Genomic DNA, 20,255 nt, shown 5'->3' with positions numbered 1-20,255 from the left:
TCTGCCATCTGGATTGAGGTGAGTAACCGCGCCACCACGAGGACCTACAAAGTAGTGGGAATTGGGCATTCCAAATTGGGAGAAAGGTGTCTTTTTCTTTGCAATTCTTCCCATAAGACCTGCACCCCTGAGTCTTCTCTTTACTGTTGTACATGAAACTGGTATTGAGCGGGTAGAATTCAATGGAGCTGTCAGCTGAGGACATGTGAGGCGTCTATTTCTCAAACTAGAGACTCTGATGTACTTATCCTCTTGTTTAGTTGTACATCTGGCCTTCCACATCTCTTTCTGTTCTGGTTTGAGCCAGTTGTCCTTTGTCTATGAAGACTGTAGTGTACACTTTTGTATGAAATCTTCAGTTTTTTGGCAATTTCAAGCATTCCTCAAAACAATGATTGTCTGACGAGTTTCTAGAGAAAGCTGTTTCTTTTTTGCCATTTTTGACCTAATATTGACCTTAAGACATGCCAGTCTATTGCATACTGTGGCAACTCAAAAACAAACACAAAGACAATGTTAAGCTTCATTTAACAAACCAAATAGCTTTCAACTGTGTTTGATATAATGGCAAGTGATTTTCTAGTACCAAATTAGCAATTTAGCATGATTACTCAATGATAAGGTGTTGGAGTGATGGCTGCTGGAAATGATCAAAAATGACTATTTCAAATAGTGATAGTGCTGTTTTTCACATCGTAAAATGTCCTGACTATACTTTGTGATCAGCTGAATGTCACTTTTGTGAATTAAAGTACCAGTTTCCTTCCAAAAAAGCAAAATCTGTACATTATTCCAAACGTTTGGCTGTCAGTGTATATATATATATATATATATATATATATATATATATATATATATATATATATATACACACACACAGTACTGTGCAAAAGTTTTAGGCACTTAAGATGTTTCAAAGAACATTTGTCTTAAGATGGTTATTTATATCTTCAGCTTTAGTGCGTCAATAGGAAAAATACATTTTAGACTCCAAAACATTACTTTTGCAAATAGAAAAGATTAGAATAGAAGAACAGGGTGCTCTGCAAGAGATGGCATGGATTGTATACTTACAATCAAAAACTTTAAATCAGTAGTTTTGTATTTTTTTCTACTGTTTTAATTTCAATTACATCATTTGCAATGCTTTGTGGGATTGTATTTGTAGTTGAAAGACGGTAAGTAAACAGTCTTGTCCTTTGCCTACTTTTTTGCTTCAAATCAAATTTTATAATGTTGTGATTCACCTCTGAGCTGGTTAGTTTGGTTCATGGCTTAGAACTCTTTTATGAAGCATTCGATGAAAACCTTTTTTTTTTTTATTATTATTTTAGGAAAATTTGTTCCGGAACCAAGACGGATATCTGCAGGCCGAGGTCCAAAAAGGGGCGGGAGTTCAAACTGCCAGTAAAAATATAAAGAGCCCCCAAACTAACCCTTTTCCTAACCCTGTCTGTGTGTGAAAGTGTCCCTCTCCTTTTGGAGTTGGCCCAACCCCCTTGAGTAACCACGCCCCCTTATAGAGTTACCCCGCCCTCTTTTGGAGTTTCCGCCCCCATATCTCCAGGCTGCAGCTATACCTACTTGGAAAAAGTTGTTGTGCATTGTTTCACTTTATTAGACAGAAACATTCTGATCGACAAATACAACAGCCAACCACAATTCGACAGATATTAGAGTGTCATTAATTTGAACTAGACTGCCTCAGACAAAACTGAAACGTTTTTTCACACGTTTGCCATGAACTTCACAAACAGTTGTTCTACCATGCAGGCCACTTGATGCTAACACAAGATCTGAGCAGATCCAGTTCATGCTCCTGCTAAATCATAAATGCCGCGTTGATGCCAGAGTGATGCTAGCTACAATGTACTTCTAAATGTAGCAGTAATGTCATAGTTAAAACACATTTTATTGTCCATAAGATCTGCTATTTATAACACATACGTGTCACTCATACAGTATGTGATTGTGTAGAATGAATGTTCATCACCTGAATGCGAAGCCACAGCTGTTTGTTGGCCATCTCCATCCTCCTGAAGTTATTCTCCACCTCTCTGGTTCTCTGAATGTCCTTCTGCATGCGTTTAATATAATCCACAGAGGCCCTCAAAATAGTGCCTTTATTCCAGCGCACATCCCTGAACACATTTCAGAGCGTCAAGTGCTTATTAATAAAAAATAAAAAAAACTTGCACCTCCATACAGTTGGAAGAAATGTCTTGTAAAGTTAACATCTGGTCTGGATTAAATTACTATAAAGTGTTCAAATGAATGCAAACTTACAAGTCATTGGCTTTGGGGATCATGGTGCCTAGCTCCTTAATTCGATCATTAATGTTAAATCTTCTCCTCCTTTCAACTAGAGGAAAAAGTAGAGAGGTTGTTAGTATTGCAATAGTCATGATTAAGGTAGTAGTATTAGCATGCTTTATAACACTTTATATTAGCTGCATATTCAAGAGTAATTTGTCAGCTACACTAAACACATTCTAAACTCATAACTAGCACAGAATAGAATATTATGAATTATATTAAATGTTACATTACAGACTGTCTATTCTACAGCATGGTGACCTATTGATTAAGGCCAACATTGGCTTTCATTTGGGCATTATAAAGATACTTGTTATAATCTGTCTTCTGGCAAAAACTTTTCTTAATGAGGGTTGCTTAATGAGGTGACCAGTTCTGGGCAATACTACACGTACTACTGCATGCTCTCACGCAATAATTGCTGCATTCCTAGCAAAGCGTTTATAATGCAAAAGTTATAGCACTATATACCATCTTAAACTGATGTACTTGGGAAAGGGCCAAGCTTAGCAAAGCTTAGCAGAATTGCTAGCTTATTGTACAACTCCAATACCTGCAAATTGTCACAGGCAATTACATTTTAATGCCAAGGCAGCAGGATCTGCCGAGTTAATGATACACCAAAGTGTAGTGCGCTGTCAGCTGAATTTACCCAGGGACGGTGGTGACAGGGGGTGTCAATGGCAGTGCAAAAGCAGAGCTAGTGTACTTTAAACTGTGAAGGATTGTAAACTGAGAGAAATGAGGGAAAAGTAGTGCATACTCACTCAGATTGTGGTTGTCTTTCTTCTGTCTCTCTTTAACTACAGCTCGGGCTTCAGAATCTGGGTAAAAACATAAGGCAACAATGATCATCAACTATGATGACAAACATGTTTTGCTTGCTATACATGCAAATGCTGTCTGAATGATGACAATAAGTGACAATGCCTTGAAGCAGTATAAAAAAAATTGCTTAAAGTTTATCCAGTAGGGTTACGTAATCACGATTTCTCAAATACTCGTTTTGAAGCAGTGTTCTTTATGCTCACTGTTTTATATTGTATGTTATTTATTTTAGGCTAGTATTTCAAGAAATTATAAGATGTTAAAGATGTTAAGAAATTATGCTTTGCATGGTTTTCAAACTTAACAGACCTAGCCCCTCCAGTCAGACTCTTAGCCAACTCAGGGACCCCCAGTATAAAAACAAAAAGACAAATTTTCTTGGAAACACTTTATAGTAACTTTTACTAATAACATTAACTAACATTACATTATATGTGACCTGCTCCATATTTTAAATCACTTTGTTCCAGATACACATTTTGTTTTAGTTAGTTTTATGTACTAAAGTATAATGAAAAGCATTTAAATGATTACATCACCCAGTGTTTAAATTATTACATCTTAATCTGGAGTAGAAACACAATAATTATATTAGAAAGCGTAAGCTTTCCTTCATACTATACGATTACTCAAAATGATAATGAAATATTCTGGGTTTAATACAAGTTAAGCTCAATCGACAGCATTTGTGGCATAATCGAGGTTACAGTGAGGCACTTACAATGGAAGTGAATTGGGCAAATTTTCTTTGGAGGTTTTAAAGGCAGAAATGTGAAGCTTAAGAGTTAATAAAAGCACTTAAATTAATTCTTCTGTTAAAACTTGTGTATTATTTGAGCTGTAAAGCTTTTTTAAATTGTTGCTTTAGGGTTTTAGGGTGTACAACATTACGTTGTCATGGTTCTGAAGTTGTAAAATTGGATATAACTTTATACAGAAAAGGTTTGTAAGCAATTTTATCACACTAAAATCATGTCAACACGCATATTGGTTATGTCTTGTGGCTATAGTTTTAAAACAGTGAGAATTTTAACGTTTACAGACTGGCCCCATTCACTTCCATTGTAAGTGCTTCACTGTAACCCGGATTGTGGCTTTTTTTAAAGAAAAGGAGGGGAAAGTTGAAATTAATTTTGTGGTAATCATCATTATGAGCACATATGAGCTTATCCTGTATTGAACCTGGAATATTCCTTAAACAGATCATTAGCTAGAAAGTAAGAAATTAGTTAATAGTTTTAAATGACATAGAACTCTATGCTTTATATATCTTCTCCACAAACCACTTAGTGTGACTTCTGGGACCCCTGATTGAAAACGCTGGATTTAAAGGATGACAACTTGACTGAAAAATGTCTGAAAGGGTATAAGCTCCTATACCTAACTTCAGGTTGCATTTGGACCAATGAATTTCAATGATTTTTTCAGTCGTTTGAAATACCGGATAAGGATTTTTAAAAATATATAACACTCACAAAGAGCCATTTCTAGCCAATGAAATGCTATAGAGCATAGCATACCTTGAAAACAATTATATTCAATATAGAAATGTCCATGATTATTTTTTTTTTTTATTTTTTATTTTTTTTATGTACCTAATTTTCATGAATGTTATTGGTGTGGAAATCCCTATTTTAGGTTTTCCTTGACAGTGAAAACCCTGTAACTTCTGCAATATGCCAGTGGATAGCAATATGCCAGTTTGTGATTTCTAACAGCTGTGTCTGTGTGTACAGTAGTGTATATGTTTTGTATGGTACAGATGAGATTGACTCTACCTGACATCTCTCTCTTGATGGCTAGGTTGGCAGGGCAGGAGTTGCTGGTCATGGCGATCGCTGCTCCGGTCATTCCTGGCCCTGTGTACACATCCAAGTGGCTGCTAGACAGTGGGAGCTACAGGGCACAAAAAGAAATGTGATGCATAGTGAGTTGAAAGACTATAGCAGCATGTTCCTCAAGTAAATCATACTACTTATGAGAAACAATGGCAAACAATTCAACTTACAAATCAAGAGCACAGTTACTTTACAACTATTTTAAAATTCTTGCAAGCATATGATGATTTTCATCCTATATTTGAGGGCTACTGCGCTTCATTAGCAACTATATTTGAGAGAGCAAGCTTTACTGTCCTTGCAGGAGAAGATTCAGCTAGTTTGTCCTAAAAGGCATTTTTACGAAGCCATATTCAGCGTAATCCTGGTAAATTATCACAATCACTGGAAGCCCAATAAACACTCAGCTTATCTTTAGAGCAAAGCCATAAATGCTAGAGATAACATATGGATAAAATGCAAGAAAATATCACACTCGGCTATTGCTCCTGGAGTGAGAGAAATGATTGACAATGATTCACTGTTCTTTCTTATCAGCCACTTTATTGTTTTACACCAGATGTATCTTATATTCCATCTCAGTGTTGCAGTATAATTGTGAGCAAGGCAGCCCTGGGCTTCTAATGAGCTGTGACAGATGAATCAGGTAACGGAAACCTCAGATACCTTATCACGAGCGCTACTGTGAAGCACAATGCCAAACAAACACAAATCAACAGTAAAAAGCCAGCACGGTGCCGACAAAGACAGCGGCGGAGAGGGACATCGTATGCTGCAAGCTCGTTACACCTTACACTTTTTGCTCCGATCAGTCATTCTACCGAGCATACTGCAGTGATATATACAGAGAAAACAGAAACAGCTCATTAAGCATTTCAAATGCTAAGATAAACTAAGAGAACGTGTAGGATGAGGGAGGGTGTGAACTCACTCCATACAATCTCTCGAATGCTGCATCCTGATAAGCAACGACAATGATTCCAAATCATTATCAAGGTGTTTGACCCCTTTTTGATGCTAAGAATTTCATCCTGAGAGGCTTTTAATCACTGATCAAAGAGTACTATAGAAGTGATCAAAGCAGAGACATGGCCAACAGGGTCAGAGGCAGTCTTTGCAGCAGTCTCATTAGGAGTTATGTCTAAACCCCACCTCTTCACCCCTGTGTCTCTCCTGACCTTTAAAACCTCTAATGCCCTTCTAAAAAACAGTTTTACACACTAAGGGGCGAATTCACTAAACAGTTATGCCACATTTAATGTTCGGTATGCCAGCGCAAAACCCTTCGTCTTATTCAGTTATCACCTTCAATCCAGTTTTACCAGGCGCTAATTTCTGAAAGAGCACTGCGCTGTGAGTATAAGTAATTGTCATTCTTTTCAGTGCAAACTCTGCAATTAAAAAAATATATATATACTCACTAAACTCCACACTATTTGCCTGGTACATTTAACATCGCACTATTACTGGCCATGGAAAGTTGGTGGTACACTAAACTGGATTTAAGAGATGTTTATGTACATTTCCTAGTGATCATGGCAGCAGTATTCCATCACTTGATGATCATATTATGGATAAAGCATTATAACCTGGAATATATACAGATGAGCAGTGTAGTCAAGTGCCCTTTCAGCATGTTAAAGAGTTGATTCAGGTGTCTGGATCACAGTAGTGGAGTGATGCTGTACAGTACCGCAAAAGTGTGCTAGATCGTGGTGGTTGGCTGCGTCCTCCACCAGGCAAATTGCATTCTGCATAGATTTTGTGGCCATGTTTGTGCACTGGCCTAATTTGCATAATTTCTGTGTGAATCTGGCACTTAAAGCACATAGCTTTCAGCAAGCACGATTAATTCTTACTGAATTCCCCTCTAAATATTGAGCAAAGTGGGTGATTCTCTTCATTCACATCAACTCTAAATTGAGAACTTTACATAAAGTCTGATTGCCACATACAGCTCCAATGCTTTGCCTTTTTCAAAGCCTGTATTATAAAACCACCAGGATTAGGCCTTTAATCATTCTGTAGACAAGCATAACAGTTTCATTCACCAAGGAATATCTTAGCATATAGGAAGGATCAGTAGGGAAAAACAGCGAGATACTGGGTAAGTATAACTAATCAACTAGTGGTCAACTAATGAGGGTATAGTTGCGATATGTATGTGGTACAGGCTTATCCAATTTAATTAAAGGAATATTCTGAGTTCAATAAAGTTAAGCTCAATCGACAGCATTTGTGGCATAACGTTGATTACCACAAAAATGATTTTGACTAGTCCCCCCATTCAAAAAAAGCAAAAATCAAGGTTACAGTGAGGCACTTACAATGGAAGTGAATGGGGCCAATTTTTGTAGGGTTTAAAGGCAGAAATGTAAAGCATATAATTTGATAAAAGCACTAACATTAATTGTTCTGTCAAAACTCATGTATTATTTGAGCTGTAAAGTTGTTTAAATTGTCATTTTTACTAATTTCACAAAGAATACTTGGAAATAAAAACTGTGCTCCAACCTGCACCCCAGTGTAAGAGATGTGTAATATGGAAGTGTGGTGTCTAAACTAAAGTGTACCCTATCGTAACAATTATCAGACTTACAGAAGGGACGCTTCTGTTGATTGGCTAATTGTGCATGGTTATTGGCTGATACCGATAATCTCAAAATGGCAAAATATCTACTGATTTATCGGCCTGGCTGATATATCGCTCTATTACTGCAATCAGCCTACATTCAACCCTAAGACAGGAAACTAAAGGTGTTTCTGGTAACAGAAGATGCCTCAACATATCTCCAAACCAAAACAAGCATTAGCACTTTCTTATGGGTAAAAGGATTCCTCCCCTCCTTAAACACAACATGCAGATGACCAAGTCCATTCAAACATGCTGAGAAACCCACAGAGCAGCTAGAACCAAAGATCAATAATCACAATAGGAAACATATCCCCAACAACACACTGATCAATAGCAAAGTCAATCACTCCACACATTCACTCAATACTCTATAAAAAGGACACGCTATGTTGTATACACTGCAGCTTAGAATTGTACTCCACCTAAACAACAACCATAAACAACAAACCATTAACAAATACACACAAATACACATAAGCACAACAGGCTATGAGCAACAGGGTGCATGGCTGTGTGACAAGGTTACCAGTGACTTTAAAGTGCCCAAGGCATTTGTTCTTATTTCCATTCTTTTTAGCTTCCAGGAAAACACAGTACATTTCGCAGAGGCAAGTCACTGAAATCAACAACCCCACCTGCCCGTTTCCTAACCAAGCCTGGCTTGGAGAAATGAGAGTGATGGATAAAAGACCGTTTTCTACTGCCTTACCAGCTGAATCTTCTCCCCATCGAGAACCTCCACGATGGCATACATTTTATTCGTATCTTTCATACTGGCCTCTGAATCTCTCATGGTTGCACACACTTGCTGTTCTCCCCCTCCTCTTCTTCAACCTCTCCAGAGAGACTAACCCGAGCCACAACAGGATCATCTCTATTTTACTTTCTCCTAAACACTAAACACTGAACTTTCCCCTATCTGGACTTTCAGCTTCCCCTACCCAGCCTTCTCTCTCTCCAAAACCTCCCCCCTCTCCTGCTTCCCCACCTTTACAAAATGCCTTGTAAACAAGTTGAACTCTAACTGAGTGTGGCTTAATTGTTAATGTTGAGCAGTTACTTTAAATAAAAAGCACAGTGTGACCACTTTCCGGATTCCGAACGCAATGTCTGCTCTGTTTGCTCGGCCTTTAGTGAATCAGGTCAAAAATGTATGTCAATTAAACACTTGAAAATACTTCAAACATTTCCCCCCAGGCAGGCTGAAGGAAGCTGGAATTGGCTTAATATTGGTTATTTATTAAATCAGATATGCAAAAAGTTAGAAAAACATCCACAGGCAAAGTTCTCCCAGAAATTAAGTTGTTTTGATGTTGGATGAGAGCAAAACACTTGCATCATTTTACCGAGACGGTGCTTTGATATAATTAGACTTGACTTTTGGTGATCACAACAAAGATGCATTTCATCCCTGTAACCCTCATAAAAAAGAGCATAATTCCTCCATTGTCAAAGTAAGAGGTTGCGGGGGTTTCCAAAGTAGACCTATTCAGTGGCAATAAGATGCAGTCTGTGCATCATAAACAAGAATTATTCACTCAGTTTTCCACTTACTGTACATTCTGGGATTCAACTTTTTACATTAGCTATAGGCAGCAATGTCACAGACTAGAAGGCCTAAACTGAGCGAGACTTTTACTTACTGTGTTTGGCATCTGCACCACGGGGTCAATATAAGCCTGGATGTCATCATAACTTGACTGCAGGCTGATGATGTCGTCAATAACCTCATCCATCTACCCAAAAACAAACACATAAGGATAACTTGTTTTAAATCACACGATCTAGAAACTTGGTACGTTTGCATTTTACAAAGTAAATTTACTGTACATTTTCCATTAAAATAATTCTTCTTTATAAATGGTCTAGAATAGTATAAAATGACTAGACAGAATGAGTAGAAATTACTGATGAAAATGTATTCCACTCAATAGCACTATGGACATAATCCCACAAGCACACATTCACTTCATCCTTCCATTGTATTTGGTGGCAGAGAGCGCACAGGAAGGAATAAAGGACCAAAGTCTGCTCAGTTCCAAAGGGCCATCCTGTGGGTTCCCTGTCACTCTTTAATCTGTAATTATACCTCTATGGCCATAACTGGCCACTTAAACTCCAATGACAAAGGAGTTAAGTTAGTTAACACCCTGACCTTTGTGTGCACCTAGGCAAATAACACCAACAACACCGGAGGTGAGAAATGGAGAAAATAAAAAAGGGCATGGTGTACTCAGAGATGAGCAAGAACATGGCATTTGATGAACTTCAGGTTTCAGTGAATTGAAAGAGCAACAAACTATGGTGCTAAATATGTAACTGTAATAGATTGAAAACTGTAAAATAAACATGTTGTGACACCAAAATGAATCATGATGTTGTGCTGTAATGGGAAAATATGTTATTGGAAAAGTGTTCATTTAAAGCATGTAAAGACATTCACAAGAATGTTCCACCAAACCATCAAGACTTTTGGTTAAAATGTATATAAATATCTGAGTGAAAGTGTATATTTTAATTGCACTGGCTGGTCACTAAGGGCTGGGTATTGCTACAGATTACCTGATTTCCTGATTAGAATGATTAGAATTAAATGTTTATTTTTTGTTATTTTTGATAGACAACTGACTGTAGAGAACAGGAAGAGTATTAAAAGAGACATTATTCCATGACAAATGGGTCGCGTGGATCTCGTCTTTGGACACGCATTACACGTAACAACTATTGCTCTCAACATGCAGTGAAAGGATATAGAATATTCCACCACTATACTACACAATTACTGGTGAGTGAAATGTAAACATTTACCAGCCAGTTGCCAATATACATTTGAGTCACATAGTGCGAAATCTGGTTGCAAATGTGAGTGATTTTCTCTTGTTGTAGTGGAGGGCTGCAAGATCGATTTTGGGATTTAAGAGAAACTCGTGCACAGTGGCTTGCATGTTCACTTGGTACATGATGGACTGCTTTTATGATACGTTTGGGTGTTTTTCAAGCTTTAAAGTGAGTCTTTTGCAAAAGAAAGAAAGTCATATGGGTTTTTGAACAACAAGAAGGTGAGTAAATTATGTAAACTATTTTTAGTAAACTATTGCTTTAATGCTACGAAACATAAAATGTATACCTCATTCTCATGGCTGGAGCTGATGTTTAGCATGGCCATGGGACTGTTGGGGGCGCTGTTCCCAGCAGAGTTTATGAGCTGCTCTGTGCGCATGCATGGAGAAGGAAGGGGTGGTGGGGCAGCTCCTGTCTGACCCTGGGCCATTGTGGGTGGAGAAGGCTGAGCCAAGCTTGCTATGGCATGTACAGTCTGCTTGGAGGCAAAGGTAGTGGACAGATATTCCTTGACTTGCTGCCGCTGAGACTGTCGGATGTGGTAGTCTGTGGGATTCTCAAGGTGGGTCTGCACCTTAAAACATGAAGAGGTCAGATAATGAGACAATGAGGCCTTATTAGCAAGATCTGCACAATGCTCAACCACTGTGAAATAGAAGACACATGATTTTGTTATAAAAGAATTTGTAAAAAAAAAATATATATCTATATCTATATATATCTATCTATCTATCTATCTATCTATCTATCTATCTATATATATATATATATATATATATATAAGAATGCAATTAAAGTAGAATAAAAACATTGACCATGTTTTCATTGAACAATGACTTGTCTCATGACTTGCTCTTCCAAGGGAGGTACAATGTTTTTCAGTAACTACTACACATAAGCCTTCAAGCACAGCAAGTTAAATCTTAGGAAAAAACTGCAGTCGCAGAAACTTATGCAACTGTGGGGTTTAAATCTAGGCATGTATGGGGTGCACTGGATGAGTCTCCAGGAGTTCATTCAATCACACAGACACCTGCTGATGGAGGTTAAGACTGGGGGTGAGGTCTGACCGGACTAGCCCCATTCTTTTACTTCAAAGCCAGACTGTGTTTCACTGAGTGCTTCACTACACAAACTGACATTTGACAATATGCGTCATTGATGTTCTGCGATGAAATGAAATTACACTACATGGCCAAAAGTATGTGGGCACCCCCGTTTTCTTCCAAATCCCTCAATTTAAGTCAAGACAAATCTTAATGCTATGGCAAACAATTACATTCTAGAGAATTATGTGCTTACAACATTGTGGAACAGTTTGTGGAGGCCCTTTTCTGTTCCAGCATTTTAAAGCTCCTGTGCACAAAGCCAGGTCCATAATGAAATGGTTTACTGAGTCTGGGAAGGAATCCCAGACCTAAACTCCACTGAACACCTTTGGGTTGAATGGGAACAGCAATGCCCGACATCAGTGCCTGACCTCTGACCTCTTGTGCATGAAAGGGAGCACATCTCCACAGCCATGTTCCAACATCTAATGGAAAGCCTGTGGTAGCTGTTATAGCAGCAAACGGAGGTCCAACTCCATTTTAATGCCAATGGTTTTGAAATTAAATGTTCAACAATCATAAATGGATTTGGTGGTTGGGTATCCACACACTTTTGGCCATTTAGTGTAGGATTTAAGTATTTAAAGTCACTAACATGTGATAAAAACATGACAATAAACATACAACATGTATAAGATCTTAAAATATTAGATTAAAACAACAGATTTTATTTGAGCTCCACTGTCAGCATTCCACCCTCCTAAACAAGCCACAGGATTAGTGGATAAAAGCTGTCAACTTATGCAACCTTCGTCCTATCACTTGTGCATAACTGAAAGATTAAAGAACAAAAACATGGTAAAGCAAGTCAAAATTTTATAGCTGACACTAGTGAAAGATATTGGACTCTAATTTATGCACACAAGCTGTAAACTTGGGACACTGTCTGAAAGGGCATTTCCCTGGTGTTAAATGCCTCCATGCAGGCTATGCAGAGGGCATTTTGGGTAGGGTCAGTTGCTCTCAGTTTTTAAAGTGAAATTACAGATGATTACTTGTGGCTACAGAAGAACCTCACACATAAACACAGCTCTATATCACATACTAGGGATGGGCATGAGTGCTCGAGTACCCGAGTACTCGGAAGTGACAGCAATGATCGATCATGAAAACGATGATCGAAAATTAAAATGCTTGACGTGACTTTTCACTGAATTAAAAATTCAGTGACAACAACCTGACAGCTATACACTACATATCAAAGAGGGTTATGAAGGTAAAATAGTGCCTAAATGATTTGCAAGCACAGTGTAAGATTTGTAAAAGTGTAAATGAAATTACAAGCATGATAGAAAAATGTGCATGCGCAGAGTAAGATTTGTGAAAGCGTAAATCAAATTGCAAGTGTAAAAATAAATGGCTTACGCACAGAAGGTTTTGTAAAGGTGTAAATGAAGTTGCAAGTGTAAGAAAAAAATATTAGTAATACTTTAATGCTTTCTTACATGTAATTCATGTGTTGTGAATTTGCAAATTCATATTAACACAAAGTAAATGTGGTCTGAATTCTTGTGACTTCATTAGGCTATTTTAATTGTATTTACTTTTAATTATCATTGGCAAGGCATTTTGATGAATTAGCTGGTATCATAGAATGCATGCTAGAAAAAAGATTAATAAAGTAAGCCATATAAAATGAAACTCTATGAACAGATAGATAAATAGAGTTTACTTATATCATTTTCTTTTCTAGAATTCCAGTAGTTCTACGATACCAGCAAGTTCCATCCAACCATTTGCCATGCCAATTATAATACAAAGTAATTAAAATTTAATTAATTTAATGAACAGCAACAAGAAGAAACAAGATTGAGAATCATATTTATATCAATAAACGGTGTCTGCTCAACTTTACTCTCACAATAAAAGATTGTGTATGTATTAATATTTCAGTTTAATATTTACGAGAGGATAGATACCCTCGAGAGGAAAGAAGCTGAGCCTTATGAAGACGCTGTCCGTCACGTTATTAAACCAATCAGGTCAGAATAAACTGGTCAAGGAAAATCTCATTTGATTGGTTACTAGAAGCAGGTAGTAGACCCGCCTTCCCCCTCAAGCTTGCAAAACTCTTTTCAGTGAGAAATTTGTGCGTGTGAACGCAACAAAAGGGAAGACAGAACAGTGTATATCGGATTCTTTCTGGAAAATATTTATGCCACAAACACAAGTCATTCTAAGCGGTCAATACGTTTTGCTGTTCGTGACACCCTTTCTTTGCTTGCATATCGCTGATTGTAGGTCTGTTTGGCCATGTTTAGGCACAAAAACAGTCAGAAGAATACAGACCACTTTTACTTTGTGTTAATATGGAATTAAAGATTCACAACACATGAATTACACTTATGTAAAGCATTAAAGTATTGCTAATAATTTGTTTCTTCTGCTTGCAACTTGATGTACACTTTTACAAAACGTTCTGTTGATTTACGCTTTCACAAATCTCACTCTGCGCATGCAAATCATTTAGGCACAATTTTACCTACTTTAAAAGTTGTCATTTTCAGCAGTACCTTGATTGTCAACAGAGACGTCTCATGGCAACCAAACTGATAAATGATGTTGCAATGCTAACATTTGTTCTACAGGTTTATGATAATCAAAAGAAAGTTTAATCCACCGTGTTTTGAACATCTGTCTCTGCACACGTTTGCTAAACAGGTTTTATTGTCATATAATGTAGAAACTTTGACTCATTAATGTAAATTATTTAATTCAAGTGAAGGTTTATCATTGACCGTAAATCTCCCACAGTGCCGACATGTTTGCGTGAAACACCTGCATCTCAATGAAATCAGAGCTGAAGATTTCTGCACGAGTTGTAAGTCCATTATAAAGTGGCGTTCCATTGCAGTTTTCCCAGTATGATGTTTAAAATTCCAAGTTAAATGGGAGGAAGCATGAATCATCACAGCAACAAACTCTATGTCCGAGGCAGAGACAGCGCTCTACACTCTGGAGAAGCGCACACACACACACACAAGGCAAAATCTTTCTTTCAAACATCTAGATGGAGCACAGCTGAATGCAACAGAATGCAGGGTCTTCAAAACTATTTTTAACTTAACACTGCTTTTTGATTATGGCGTCACAGAAACCATGGTTTGCAGATACATGGCTCAGAAACAGAGGTGCGCACTTACTAAGCTTATTACGGTAACCTGAAGGAAGAACAGAGACACACGTTCTGAGCATTGTTTCACTGCATTGACCAGGGGATCTTCACATAATGACAAAATATGATGCATTATATTTTGATTATGCCCTCTTATGTACTTATTGTAACAGACTACATTATAACAGCCTATGTTAAATGAATAGACGTTGGAACAACGAGACACAATGCAGCAGCCAAAGACGTATGACATAGTAATTAGTTTGATTACTCGAGTAGACAAAATGACCAAAATGCCCATCCCTATCACATACAATACTTTTATTAAACCTAGGAATGTTAGCAGCTTTACTGTCCAGCTAAAGTATATGGCACTGTGTAAAACAGGAGCTACTGTTGCTTAATGCAAAGGTGACACATGGCTGGTTGCATGATAGGGTAGTAACAATATGTGAGTGGCACAAGTTAATGCCACTTACTCTTCATGTGCTGTATTATCTTAAGTCTTAATTTAAGATCTGACAAGTTCAAGTTTCCTAACTGAACTAAACAGATCAGATAGGATTATAGACTTTTGATGGAGGATGTTTCTGTAATATGGCCCCAAAAAACATAATGAAGAGCTATTCAAATAATCATTAGAGCCCTTCAAACTTCACTACATTGATCTGAATAAAATGGGTATTTGACTTATGCAAAAAGGTCTGTTTTGAACCATGTTAACCTTCCTGAAATCTGACACAGAGTGTGAATTATTCAGTTTTATTTGACAGAGATTATTACCTTGGAGGCAGTTGTAGAAACTTTAACACAAGTGTTTATAGTCGCCTACCAACCACATCATTGTTAAACAAGTAACTGAATTAAGAATAGAGCCTCTGATGCAATCTTAGTTACTGTCTATTCAGAGCCTGGGTGATAGATATGATAGCTACTACATGTACAGACTCTTAAAAATCTGCTATCCAGACATTTTTTAATTGCACAACCTTTATTAACTGTCTAAAAACTTTTGAAGCTGAAATGTGTCATTTTTGTTGTTAAAATACTTTCTCGTCTCTCAGCTTAATATGCAGAGACAACTGCAATCAAGCCATTTTCTTATATCAGGCTTATATAGTCAGGCTCTAAAAGAAAAAAAAAAAAAAATTCTCACAATTTTCCCATGTGTCCACATGCCTATGGCGACTCATGTGGAATCAGAGATTTTATTTTACACTAAGATGTTAAAAAACATCCTGAAAATCGAATGAATTATTGTAGGTGCAGTACAGTTTCAGAACGTCACACACTCATGCCCACACTTAGAATTCATGTGTGCACATGCAGGCACTAAACACTGAGTTGCCGCCTTTACATTTAACTGATAAGAATGCAGAAAAATATCCATGGTATCAGATAGAAACATATTAATTTTCAAGGTCAAGTCAAAGTTAAGTCTTATTTTTTTATTTTATTACGATGCAGGTTGTTGTATAAACCTGTTGCAGGACAATTATATATAATATTTTTAAAAACATATTATTTTTAGGGATTTCCTAGAAAAAAAAATTAGCAAATGATGCACATTTTCACAATAAAAAGCAACAGTTGCATGAGAGGCTCCCTTGTATCTGGACAGTGCTGCGATATTCAGAGAAAATATTTCTCGTTGAAGACATAAAGCCTTATCTAATTTGAAGTCCAAGTCTCAAGTGAATTTTTTTGTGAGTTAAGTCTGACTTGCGCCCGAACTCAAGTTTCTATCTGCCCCTCATTTCTGCCTTTTTCCTCTTACCTGGCTGTCTTTCCACCGCATTCTTCTACAAATATTCCTTTCTTTTTGATCTTGGTTGAAATGTAATCCAGCGCTCAGTCCTGCACAACCTACTGACTTCTGGACTTTGACCACTACTCTTTCTCCAGAAAGACCAGGCTGCCGCAACACGAGAGAAGATTACTGGAGTACCTAATCTTGCCTAATTTGGTCTTCATATACTCCTTAGAATTTATTCATCCTGTTGGGACCACTAGGGTGTCCACAGCACTAGACTACCCAATGGAAAGCAGGATTAGGGTTTTATGGGGGAGTTCATTCATACTCCTGAACACAGACATGCACTATCATTAGACAGATTTTGGCATTTGGGGAGATTTTTGGGAGAGGGTGTATCCCATTCATAATCAGTAATAAGGCTTAATAAAGTATTTTCACAAACACCTAGTCTTTGCAACACATTTATAATCAAAAGCAGAAAAAGGGCCCAGGCTGAAGACAGGTTGTGAGTTTGTGAACTGATTCAAACTCATACTGGTTAAAGGAATAGTTATTTCTCCTGCGGAACACAGAAGTAGATTTTCTGAAAAATATTTACATATGAAAGTGTAAAAGGTTTGTTAAGCTCCAAAATGAGAAAAAAGCATCATAAAGGAATTAAACAAGTAGTCCATATGTCTTGTGCACTGTATTCCAAGCTTCTGAAGCCATACAATAGCTTTAAATGAGGAACAGACTGATATTTAATTCGTTATTCACTGATAATCTTCCCCTTGCGCCAAAGCTCTAAAATAGACTACAGAATGGAGAGGCAACATCATTGATGCCAAATGCCATAGGCTCTTGCATGTCTTGTGACCAAATTCAAATTCCAGCACATTTCCCCTTGCAGCATATCTGAAAAAAGTGCATTCTGTCTTTTTGTGTACTTCTATATATTATTTTATTTTACTTGATTTTATTTTTTTATTCTGTGTTTTACTGCCGTATTTCTGTGTGTATTGGAAGCTTCTATCACAAAACACAAATTCAGTGTGTGTGTTTGTGTGAGCCTACTTGGCAACAAAGCTCGATTCTGATTCTGAAATGTCGTTGATATCAATGCTGCCATATATGAGTTGAGCGTTGCAGCGGAGTGGAAGATTTGTGATAAGCAATAACTTAAACTTCGATCTGTTCCTCACACAAAGCTATCGTATTCAGTCTTCAGAAGACTTGAAATACTGCATGAGTTGTATGTACCACTTTTATAGCTTTTTTTTAAATTCTATTTTTTGTCATATTGGAGCTTGACAGCCCCAGTAACTAAGGGTTCTTCAAAACCTTATCTTTTGTGTTCCACAGAGGCAAGAAAGTCATACGAGTTAGGAATAACATGGGGGTGAGTAAATGATGACAGATATTTATTTTTGGGTGAACTTTCACTTTAATGTGGTCACAGAATCTATAGTGAACTACACTTCAGCATGGAATCAGAAAACTAAAAAATCCAAGGGAGTTAACCAATATTCCATGTGGCATTTAACAATCCACACACAGGCTGCAGATGTACATACCTTTAGGACTTCCACAGGAACCTGCATGGGTGCCTGGAAGTGAGTTGGCGCACTGATGGATGGTGAGGATGCAGGTGGGCCTGGCATGCGATGTTGCATGTAATGCATGGCTAGTGCCTGTTGCTGCTGCCGCTCCCGCTGCTCCTCCTGCTGCATCTGGTCCCGCATGAGCTGTAGGCGCAGGGCAATGCGTGACGACATGGCTGGGGGACGCGGGGGGCGGGCTGCTGCTGCAGCGCAGTCCAGCCCGAAGAGAGCTGGGGTGTCTGTGAAGGAAAAGGTGAGTTAGATTTAGCAAATGTGAAGTATATGGATACAAGCAATTATACTTGAGTGTGGATGCATATTGCTCTATAATAATAAAACACTAGTAATGCAATAAGAACAGTCTACTTCATGACCTAATTTGATGACTATTACTTTACAAACAGCAGCCCCAAAAAGTTTTTGATCTCTTAAATCACACAAATCACACATCATAAATTTTATTGCATTGAATAACAAAATAGCAAAGCGGCATCTGCAAAAATTTATGTTAGAGCTTTTCTCAGAACTAACTTGACTTTTTTGAGCGGTTTTGCAATGACCTGGCTTTAAACAACTGGTCCCGTAATGTTCATACATTGTGTCTTAAAGGAACAGTTAATCCAAAAATGAAAATGAAAAAGGAGATGATAGGCAGAATGACAGCCTCAGTCAACATTCATTTTCATTGTATGGAAAAAAGATGCAATGAAAGTGAATGGTGACTTAGACTAACATATTGCCTAACATCTCCTTTTATGCTCCATGGAAGGAAGAAAGAAAGTTATACAGGTTTGAAACAACAGAAGTTGCCAATAAATAATGATAGAATTTTAATTTTGGGGATAACAATCCCTTTAAGTGTCCAAATAATTGTTAGACTCCACTAAATCTAATATAAACCCCACAGTTAAAATGAAGAACAGAACAAAATGTACGCAAGAGTCAGCAAACGAATAAATATGCAGCCTGGCACTTCCTAAAATAGAAAAGAATTAATTGTGTGCAACTAACAAAGCATTTTGAGTACTGTATGTGCCTTTCACTATCCACAAAACTTTAAATCTAACCATGATATGATGTTTGCAGATAATAATATATCATGGCTTATTATTATTCAGTGTCATTCAGGTTTCCTCAGGTTGCCCATAAGAATATGAACAACCTATGGCATCTCTTTAAAGTCATACTCTGAATTAATACGATGCAAATGTAAAGATCCTTTGCTGTCTACTGCGAAGGTTAACCTATATTTATAGGCTATTTGTCTGTGAGAGTACACTTTAGGATTTAAAGGTATAGTTCATCCAAAAATGAAAATTCTGTCATCATTTACTCTGGGGTTGTAGTTAACTGGATTGTACATAATCTCCAGCTGCAAGATGCAACTCAGTGAGATTGGGGAAGTCATGTGAGGGTCAGGTGGGTTTTTTTTTTTAAGATCATGTGAGTGGCCTTTTCAATTTGGAAACACCTCCAAAACATCCTCACCCCATGTCTCTCGCCCCACTACAGAACAGCCCACACCCTGTCTCTTCTGCAGTGATGGGGAGTCCCTATGTGGAGGAGTTCCTCTTTTCTGGCTGCTACAGGCCAATATGCAAACAAGAATGACTTTGCTGTTATTGTGAGGTATGGATACAAACACTCCAAAGGAGGAAGTGGAATTTAGATTTACTTATTGAGAAAGATGCTGTGCTGAGTATGCGAGCTAGACACTGTTGGATGAAGTCAGTTGAGGCCTGCAGGTGGTTGTAAGGAAACCCTAGGTGACAACAGCCTTACAATTAAAATTTAGGGCTTTCTTACTGACTTGATTAACTTGACTTTTATTGTATGATTTAAATAACATCCATTTCTATTTACATTGTGTATACATGAAGTTTTGACAGCCGACCCACAAGTCGACCGACCCATAGGGAATAGTCCTGGTGCTCCATATGGCCAGTCCATCCCAGCCGATGTCACAGAGACACACATGACAATCTATAATGTACATAGCCATGGGGTGGAGCCAGAGACGCAGGCAGACTGGCTATGGAGAAAAGCTTATTGTATTAGAGGTACAATAAGCAAAGCAGCTCCTATTGAGATGGCACTGAAGCAGTATTTAGCCCACAGTGTACATTTCAGTGGTGGAGGGGGTGACACACACTGCAAGCTTTGTGGTTGACACTGGTCAGTGGATGCTTTCAGGCTTTGTCACCAGGGCAGTGGCCAGCGATTGACTCAGTTCC

At 37.8% G+C, this 20,255-nt stretch overlaps 1 protein-coding gene across 3 annotated transcripts in view; it reads right to left on the bottom strand.

Annotated features, from left to right (window-relative positions):
• The window catches only part of LOC127426146 (transcription factor EB-like), a 57,990-nt gene that overhangs the window by 5,311 nt on the left and 32,424 nt on the right, over nt 1-20,255 (bottom strand). For all 3 annotated transcript variants that reach the window (XM_051672718.1, XM_051672720.1, XM_051672721.1), the window contains 7 exons: nt 17,995-18,260; nt 10,745-11,032; nt 9,261-9,353; nt 4,923-5,040; nt 3,084-3,140; nt 2,287-2,362; nt 1,994-2,141 (listed from right to left, as the gene is read on the bottom strand). In XM_051672718.1, the coding sequence (XP_051528678.1) occupies nt 1,994-2,141; nt 2,287-2,362; nt 3,084-3,140; nt 4,923-5,040; nt 9,261-9,353; nt 10,745-11,032; nt 17,995-18,195 (981 nt within the window). In that variant the 5' untranslated portion in view covers nt 18,196-18,260. The remainder of the gene's footprint in view (nt 1-1,993; nt 2,142-2,286; nt 2,363-3,083; nt 3,141-4,922; nt 5,041-9,260; nt 9,354-10,744; nt 11,033-17,994; nt 18,261-20,255) is intronic.

The sequence above is a fragment of the Myxocyprinus asiaticus genome, chromosome 35 (genome assembly GCF_019703515.2).
Source record: "Myxocyprinus asiaticus isolate MX2 ecotype Aquarium Trade chromosome 35, UBuf_Myxa_2, whole genome shotgun sequence".
NCBI lineage: Eukaryota > Metazoa > Chordata > Actinopteri > Cypriniformes > Catostomidae > Myxocyprinus > Myxocyprinus asiaticus.
This window is presented reverse-complemented; position numbering and strand designations above follow the sequence as displayed.